The sequence below is a fragment of the Corapipo altera genome, unplaced genomic scaffold, assembly GCF_003945725.1.
Source record: "Corapipo altera isolate COAL_440 unplaced genomic scaffold, ASM394572v1 142, whole genome shotgun sequence".
NCBI classification, from domain to species: Eukaryota; Metazoa; Chordata; class Aves; order Passeriformes; family Pipridae; genus Corapipo; species Corapipo altera.
Genome location: NW_020884966.1, coordinates 1,437,631 through 1,446,964, shown reverse-complemented (window position 1 = coordinate 1,446,964; position 9,334 = coordinate 1,437,631). Strand labels below are relative to the sequence as shown.

Genomic DNA, 9,334 nt, shown 5'->3' with positions numbered 1-9,334 from the left:
CCCCTCCTCCTCCTGTCTGTACCCCCCCAGATCATCATTTCAGGGGACCCCTGAGCTCCCACATGCCGAGGGTGGCTGGGAGAGGAGCCGCCCAAGGGGCTGGGGAAGGTGGGTGGGTGGGAGTTTGGAGTGGGATTGTCCTGTCTGGTGCTGCAGAGCTCAATGGTGGCTGCATGAGCGACCCCCTAGGGACATCTCCAGGATCTGGCCACGCACTGATGTGCCCGTGGAAGAGGGGGAGACCCACTGCAACACGGAGGTGCATCCCTGAGATGGGAGCTCATCTCTGCGGAAAGCAGCTCCCTTCTGGGTTACAGCACAGGCAGCTGCGGGGGTGAAGCTCCAACATCCCAGTGCTCCAAAGCAAAGCCCAAACTGGGGGATTTTGCTCATCACAGCCCCCATATGCCACATCCTTCCAGCGTGGTGTGTCCAGCCCAGCCTGGCACTGGAGGCTGGATGGGCACAGCTGTGAGGGGTGTTTGGCTGCAAAACTGAGCCCTGGGCTCAGCAGGGATGAAGTGAGGGGACCCTCAGGGCTCCAGTGTCCACAGCACCAGGCTGTGCTTTCCCAACTTAACCCAGAAACCTTGTGAGGGTGGGGAGGCCCTGGCACAGGTTGCCCAGAGAAGCTGTGGCTGCCCCTGGATCCCTGGAAGTGTCCAAGGCTAGGCTGGATGGGGCTTGGAGCAACCTGGGCTGGTGGAAGGTGTCCCTGCCCATGGCAGGGGCATTGAGCTGGATGGGCTTTAAGGTCCCTTCCAACACAAACCATTCTGTGATTCTATGATGATGAAAACTCTCTGATGGAGTTCCCTCATCTATTTTATCACAATTATTATCCCCTATATTATTATATGCCCTTTGTTGACAGCGCTGCTGTCCCCTCCTGCTCCTGGTGATGCCAGGTCCCCGTCCCCATCCCCACGCAGTGACTGCCAGACCCAACCCTTGCACCATCATTTCCACACCAAGAAGCATCAGAACACACCTTCATTCAGCCCAGTGTGGGAAAAACAGCAGCCCAGACACCATTTCCAAGTGTTAACCATTTATAAATAAGTACATTTTTTCATACATACAGTTTTCATTGTACAGATTACAATCTGTATACATTGGGGGGGGGAATGCATTCTTTTGAACTTTTCACATCTATCTCACAGCTCACATGTACAGACAAGAAAACTCTGCTCAAGCAAATACAGCAAAGGAAAAAATATGTTTTCTTCTTTCCTTAGAGATGAGAGGCAAAGGCCTCTGCTGTCGGCAGGGGCTGCTCTTCCCACTGCACAATATCACAACCGTGTGGTGTTCAATATATCAGTAGAGAGAACAGAACATGCATTGGATAATATACTGTACAGAGAGAAAGTCCTTTACATCAGAATTATAGAAAAGCTAAAGGAAAATTTAAGTGTCTTAAAGATCTTCCCAGCAAGTGTCTCGGAGGATGGCAACCAGGGAATTGTACAAAGCACAAGGCGGGTGTACTGGACGTGTTTGTACCCAACTCAGATCCTCTCGGATGTGAAGACAGAAGGGGGACTGAACGCTGAATGCAACACTATGGCAAAGAAAAGGCTGGACAGGGTGAGCCCGGCAGTGCTGGCAGAGTCCACACGAGTCTCTGGGTTGGCGGTGGCGCGACAGAAGGGGCTGCACGTAGCACACAGTGCTGCTCTCAGTGCCTGGCTGGTCAGTGCACAGCGAGGCAGACCCGTGGTGACCCAGTTCCCTGGGCACGAGGCTCTCCCACCCCCCCATCCCGACCCCGACCCGCTGGAGGAGACGCCTCCCCGCCCCACCGCCGTCCCCGGACAGCGTCACCCGAAGGGACAAAGTCTTTTGGCAGAGCAGCCCCTCTGTTTTCAGGACCACAGGATGCGATCCCGTCGGATGGGACCCGGCTGCTGACTCCCCAGTACCGTGACAGCTGGAAAATGAGCAGGAGGAAGGACACGGCGGGTGGGCTGGGGGTCTGCTGGCTTCCCCGGTGACGCTGTGCTCCTCTCGGGCCGGTCTGTCCCAGCGGTGGTGAGATCCAGCTGTACATCAGGAGTTGGACACGAACGCATCTTTGCTAAAGAATTGAGCCCTTAGTGGTTTATATATTAGAAAAAAGAGTTTGACTGAATGAAAATCCAGCAATTATTCACACAAAGCTGAAAAAAAAAACGCAGATTCACTTTCAAACCATTGTGCTTTGTGTCCAACACACACCCCCGCCGGACTGTGCGGGGCGAAGGCATTGATCCACAGAGGTCCCAGCGGGTACAGCAGCTCTTCCCCTAAGCCCTTGGTTAGACACTGATATCCTGGTAGAAGAGTTATCTTGAATTCCCAAGACTAAAGCAAAGTACAACCACCAAGGAGCTCCCGACAGCTCACCACGGGCCCCCCCCGGGCGAGGAAGGTGGAGGACGAGCAGGCACGACGGCTTGCTTGGTTCTCTAGATAAGGCGGAGCTGGCACTTCGGTTTTAAGCTAAACTTCTCCTGGGTAACCCTGAATATACAGCAACCTTTGTGAAGGGGACTGAATTGCTCCCGGTTTAGTTGCCACCCTGCTTCCAGACCCGATCCCAGCGTGGCTCCGGTGTCTGGCAGATTCACACTCCCGTGTTCACACCAGCCACGTGGCTCCCTCACAGCCAAGTCAAAGAAAAATAACCAAAAAGTTCAGTGCTCGAACAGCCCCAGCTGGGCACCAGTGCCACAGCAGACGGACAGACAGACGGACAGACACACGCCTCAGGTTGTCGGAGCCGGCACAGCCCCCCCAGCAGCGACACAGAGAAGGCAGCTCAGGCTGTGCCTTCTTTGGAGATGGATCCCAAAGGATCTGTCTGTAAAACCCTCCCTTTCCTAAGCACTTCAGTGCCCACTCAAGACTGTGTTCAAAGCTCTCCACTGCCACTCCCAGCCTGGCTGGGGGGACCCTGCAGAGCCCCCCACCACACCAGGTGGGTGTCCCCTCCCCTGGGACCACAGCATCCTCCTGACCTGGGAGACAAAGCAAGAGTTGATGAATCCCCACTGAGAGATGGGACAGACACCCACACTTAATGGTGGGAGAGATGATTCCAGCTCTGCAGAGGCACACTTGGCTCTTGGAGCAACCACAGGTGAGGATGAGACACCTGGTGGGAAGGTTGGCTGAAGAAAGGGGTCAATCCCAGCATCACCTTTGGCATTGCCTTCCCCGTGCACCCCAAGAACTGAACCCGGAGTTTCAGTGTCATCAAGAACCTCCTTTACTCGGTGCATCCAAGAATCCTGCGCTCACTTGAAGAAGGGGCTCGCCAGCCGTGCCACTGAAGCCAGGAGGGGATGGAGGCACCAGCTGGCAGCATTGTCCTGCATCTTAATTACCCAAAGAGTAATTGAATATGTAGCATGGACAGACAGGACAGCACCATGTCTGAAACTCTGGATGTGATCCCACAATGCAGCCCGGGCCCGTCAGACCTGGATCTAAGAGTAGAGGATGAAAGGCCCTCAGGTGAGATCCGACCTCGTGCTCCCCCGAGTGCAACAGGACCATGGCAACACCACACAGAACGACCTGCTTCTCCTCCTGCCAAGCCCAAATCATGACTGAAGACACAGGGGAGTGTGTAAGAACAGCTTTTCCAGGGAGAGATGTGCTCCTTTACCCACCCGGCGACCACAGCAGCCATCCTGCCTCGACTGTCCCTACGGGAATTGCTGGGGAAGTGCTTTAAAACCGCTGCAAATAATTTTGTATTCAAAAATTACTCAATCTGTTGATGCTTATATACAGGAGTCAGTTCTTGTGCTATAAATGTTATGATTCATTGCTTCGTTTCTTTTCTTTTTTTCTCCTTTCTTTTTTTGAAAAATACACTAAGAGACAAGAGCTGTTTTGCTATTTTTCTAATGAAGACACTACTCACGCTTAAATATCCAGTATTTATCATAGTAACAAATTCAAACAGTAAAGTGCACCCATTTACAGAGAGAACAGATGGAAAACCATTAGTGCAAGAATTCTGTGAAAAATGTAACACGTGGAATTGTGAAAAAACCTGCACGCCGCAGTGTTTTAAGCCTTCTTCAGCTTGGTGCTCGTGTTGAAAAGTGTGAGCTGTTTTCATCTTCCCTTGAAACATCTTCATAAGCCCGAAAGTTACACACAGAAGTGCTGTGAGGGGACATTCTGAAGGACAGGACTGGGAGCACGAGGCAGTGAGCAGCAAAAGCAAAGCACGGGCAGTTCTCCCATCGCTGCTCTCGGACCGTCCCGTTGGCATCTCAGCGGGGAGAACCGGAGCGGGGCCGCAGCGCGCCTCGCTCGGCCGGAAACACCAGGGATGGGGCTCAATTTGGTTACTTTTTCCTTTCAAAGAAGCAACTAAAGGTAGGAAGCCACTCGGGCAGAAAGCTGGAGGACAAGAGGTGCTGAGCAAAGCGACTGGTGCAGCTCCAGACGCTGGATACGTGTGCCGGCCGTGGGTTGCGGAGGAGAAATCGGCCGTTCCTTACAAAGCAGAACGTGCTGCTTCAAAAAACAGAGGGAGAAAGAAAACCATCGCACCCCCTTTGCAAGGAGAGAAACAGGGCACGGAGCTGGGTGTCCCCACGGCCGTGGGGGACTCGCCCCACTGAGGGGGTCCCAGTCTGGCCCCTGCTTTACCCTGTGGTAAAGCAAAGAGTCAGCACTGGGTCGCACTTCAAGGAAGAAAACACCAACCTCAATCCAAATACCGGCTCAGACAAAGACCAAAGAGCTCAAAATGGCCAAGACTCATCGAGGAAACACTCCCCTGAATGCTCTCCATGTGTCTATGAGACACAAGCCTCCATCACCCCCCAAGGTTTACACGTCCCAGCTCGCTCTGAGCAAATTAGGCAACAAAACAGCAACAAGATATGCTGAGCCCCACACAGGGAAGAAAACAAAAAGCCCCAACGAAGCCAGGGTTTGCTTAAGGAGTTTCGGACCCAGTCCCGAGCTGGTGGGAATTGGCTGCAGCTGCAGTGAAGTGGCGCTGGGATGTGCTCACTGACACCAGCCAAGGTTGGAGCCCGTGATTTGGTTCAAGAAGTCTTGCAATCGATTCACATTTAGCCCTTTGGAGACCCCGGAAGGTATCGCTCCCCCTGCTCAGCACTGAGATCGCTCCCAAGAGTTGATATGAGTGAGGTTCGGCATCGGGCAACAGGCACTAAGTTTGCTTTAAAACAAGCTACAGGGTTATCGCTCTCCCCCTCCCCGGCATCCCACCCTTCGCCCTCAGGAACGGAGGAATTCCCACCAGGAATAAGGGAATCGGTAAAGGAAGTTCTTACCCCCCCCCCCCCAACAACCCAAAAGAAATTTTCGGCGAATAATTGAAAACTTATTGAAAATCCTATAAAAAGGATCTTGGAACCGGCCCCTGCTTTTCACGTCGTCTTGATGTGACTCGCATTTGGTTAAAACCCCAGAAACAAGAGGAAAAAAAAACCCAAAATGAAAAATACCCTGAAATAGGTAACATAAATAAATTATAAATAGGTGTCTTTTAACTACAGCTCCTCAAAAAGCAAAACATGGTCTCTGCCATGTACAGCTCTGGAACACAGCATTGCTTTCCAGGATTTTGGGAAGGGATCTTAGAGAGGTGCAGCCCTTGCTACAGCCCTGGCTCCCTGGTGGGAGAGAGCTGGAGGGAAGGGATGCTGCAGGGCTGGGATTGCAGAAGGAGCCTTTCTCTTTTGGGACCTACCGTGCCAATGTTCTGCATCCTCATCATAAAAAAAAAAAACCCTAAAAATTTTTTAAGTCAGATTTTTGTTTTTCCTCTCAAGTGATAAATTCCCCCCCCACAAATGAAGGCCCCAGCACTGACCCTCCCCGGTGCAAATGCTGCATGTGAGGTGCAGTTTGCCAGTGGTGTGAGGAAGTTGGTGCAATCCCGGTTCACACAAAACAGGTTCCTGGCCAATTCCCTTGGCTGATTAAAACACGTAAAGAAAGGGCCAACCTTAAGCCCTCAATGCTTGTAAAACGTCCCAGAGCAACGAAATCAGTGTAGGGGCACCTGGCAGGTACTTGGAAAGCAGCAAAGTGATCCCCACCCCACCACCGACGACACGGTTCAAGAAGGAAGGAATCCAACTGGGATTAAAATGCTGGAAACCAGAGGAATCAGGATGGGTGTTGTGCATAGCTACTGGTGTTACATCACATCACCCTCAGGCCTCGCCCGCTGAGGGTAATTTGCTCTTTGGGGCAAAGAGCCAAATGACCTGGCTGGCACGGGGACCCGCAGATCAAGCCTTGGGAAGGCTCCTGTGATCCCTAGGAATTCCCATCAGAATTGAGTAAGAGCTCATCGAGACAAAAGAAACCAATTTAAATCGAAGGCAATTGTCTCTAGAAAAAGAGCTGGTTACCTCCCGCTGCGTAGGGATATCTCTGGGCCACCCCGCACCACGGACTAAGATATCCTGGTTGGAACTTTGCTGGAATTGGGCAAACGATACTGGCTCGGCTGATGTTGGCTTCACAGTCAGCTGGGGAACGAAAGGGCTGGAGCACGTGCATGGCTGTCTGACCACCACACAAAGTACCGGAGAAACTTGGTCATGTAGCTACCAGAGGGAAATAAAAATAATAATAATAATAATAATAATAATAATTAATAATAATAATAATAATATGCATGGAAATCAAGCTTGGAAGTGTGTGCTGAAAACATGAGGGTCTTACTCCAACAAGCGTCTTTTACACATTAGACTCCACAAATGGTCTCTTTGGTTTGATTGGGGACGTCTGCCCTTGCCTGGAGTCCCTGGAGAGCTGCCTGTACAGGTTATCCTGGTAGGCCTGCGCCACGGGCAGCGTCCTTGCCACCTTGACGTCGGGGTACGAGGAGGCTTGGGTGACTCTCTCCAGGAGGTCTCCCCGGGACCCATTGGCCAGCATCCCATGGGGGCTGTAATAGTCTTCCTCTAGCAAATGGCCATTCTGTGCATTGTTGGTTTTGTTATAAAAGGCAATGTTGCTGATTGAAGAGGGCGGGCTAAAGGATTCCGGCTGGGGCAGATTGCCAGGAGACGTGGGACTAATGACAGTGTCCACTGACGACACGGCCCAGGTCCGGTTCTGCTGATGGAGGTGGGGGTACTGCTGAGTCCGAGCGGTTTTATCTATGATTCCCATGAAGGGCGTGGTCCGGGAGCGGGCCGGCTCGCTGGGATAACCCCCCTGCGTGGGGGACACCGGAGAGAGCTCGTCGCACGATCTGTCGTAGGCCGGCTTGAGGGGAATCTCCATTTGCTGAATCGAGGCAGAAGGGCGGAAGTTGGGAGTCAGGTTGGAGGTGGAGGAGATGCTATTGCTGGAAGGGGAGAAGCGCAGGCCCACGCTCTGAGAGTGCAGCAGCGGCCTGGGAGTCGGCGGGTGAGGCTTGATTTCGCTGGGATTAACTGAGATGGGCCTTCTTATGAGATGAGACACATCCGGAGAGCCCAGCTGGTTGGCGGGGAGGGGAGAACGCTCCAGGTCGAGCTTGGAGTGACATACGGGATAGTAGGAAGCGGACTGGCTCCGCCCGATCTGAGGTGTCTGGCTGTACCTCATCCCCCCTCTGTACGCCGAGGACGGTCTCTGGGGAAGGTCTTCCTTGGCCAGCCCTCCGTGCTGACAGATGGCCCCGGCACTGAGGCTCGCCTGCACGTGCTGCACGGGCCTGCTGTCGCCCACGATGCCCCCGATGGAGCCCTGGTAGACCAGCCTGCTCTGGTTGACCCCCATGTCCCCCGACGACGACTGGTACTTGCTGGCCATCGAGTGGGCAACCTGGCTGTATGCCCCGGTTGGGATGACAGTGCTGGAGTGGACGGCGGAGCTGGGCTGGTTGCTCCTCACTATCTGTGCCTTGGCTGGCTGCAGCCTCAGCCCCTGCTGGGGCACAGCCACGGGGAGCTGGGGCATCTGGAAGGATCTCTGTGTCATCTTGGAGAGCGGAGACTTGGGTCTGCCGGGGAGCTGGGTGACCCCGCTGGGCTCCTGCTGGTAACGCACCGGGGAGCCCGACTGTGACCTGTAGACGCTCATGCTCTCTGCAGGGGGGCTGGCGCGGTACTGGGGGCCTCTGCGAAGAGGAGACGGCGGCGGGCTCTGATATTCCTTCCCTTGGCTTCCGACGGGAGGGGGGCTGAAGCGGTACGTGGAGCCCTGGTGAGCCGGGGACGTGTGTGGAGGACTGGGCCTGTAATGTGAGTTTTGGTGCGTCGGAGACAGAGCGGGAGACGTGGACTGGTAGCCCTGCCTGGTTGGAGACCCCACGGAGCTGTTGGACCTGAAATCAAAGACCTGATGAGAGCCAAGAGGTGAGCCGGAGATATAGGCCGAGTCCCTGTGAGCGGGGGACGGGGGTGGGCTCTGGATGATGGGCAGCCCTTGGTTTGGCCTGGACTCTGTCTGCAGGCCAATGGAAACATTTTCTACGTCCTGCTCGAGGTACTCCTCCTCGAAGATATCCTGCACAGAGTACAGCTCTTCGTGCTGGGCTTCGGGTTCCGGCTCTGCCGGGAGCGGCGGCGGCTGCTGCTGCTGCTGCTGCACCTGCCTGCACTCCTCCTCCACCCGCAGCAGCAGCCGCTGGATCTCGCGGTTGTTGGGACACAGCTTGATGGCCTCGTTCAGGTCCTCCAGGGCTGCTGAAAACTGCCTGCTCGACAAAGGGACAGAAATGAGAACTGAAGTTACTCTGGATTGGAATGGAGCCGTTTCCAGAGGCTCCAGAGGAGGGTAAGTGGCTCGTCTGTGTTACTGAGGGAGATGTTTGTCATTGCTACTGCTCGCTGTGCCTCTCACACTCTGCCTTATGGGCCTCCCTTGGATTTAGTTTATCCAAACTGAAGGAAAATACTGGAGAAGAGGGGAACGCAGTCCTGAGATGGCACAACCCAGCCTAGCAAACATGCCTGTACTCTCTGGTGTGCGTTAGGATTAATTAATTACTGCCCTCAGCACCTCCCTGAGCTTCACCTCAGCGTGAGCAAAGGGGACACCAACACATCACTCACCACGACCTCAGCTCAGCACTGCTGTAAACAAGCTCTGACAGAGCTGCAACCACTTATGCCAGTGAAAATCCAACTTCTGCCTGATGCCAAGACCACACAGCGTCAGGGCTGGCTCCAGAGCTCAGGGGCTCCCACGGGTCAGCGCTCTGGGCATGGCTTGTCTCTCCAATTTTGCAATGAATTTGTCCAACTCCCTTGGAACGAAGGAATCGAGCAACGGAGGCTGTGAGCTGCCTGGGGAAGCCTTTGTGGGGGAAAGGCCAGCCTGGGAGGTGCAACAGGGAGGTGGGAGC

The 9,334-nt window shown here is 54.1% G+C and overlaps 1 protein-coding gene across 7 annotated transcripts in view; it reads right to left on the bottom strand.

Annotated features, from left to right (window-relative positions):
* Positions 1-5,785: 5,785 nt before the first annotated feature.
* TANC2 (tetratricopeptide repeat, ankyrin repeat and coiled-coil containing 2) overlaps positions 5,786-9,334 on the bottom strand; it is a 228,425-nt gene continuing 224,876 nt past the window's right edge. For all 7 annotated transcript variants that reach the window (XM_027664736.1, XM_027664738.1, XM_027664737.1 and 4 more), the window contains one exon: positions 5,786-8,683. In XM_027664736.1, coding sequence (XP_027520537.1) covers positions 6,733-8,683 — 1,951 coding nt within the window. In that variant the 3' untranslated portion in view covers positions 5,786-6,732. The remainder of the gene's footprint in view (positions 8,684-9,334) is intronic.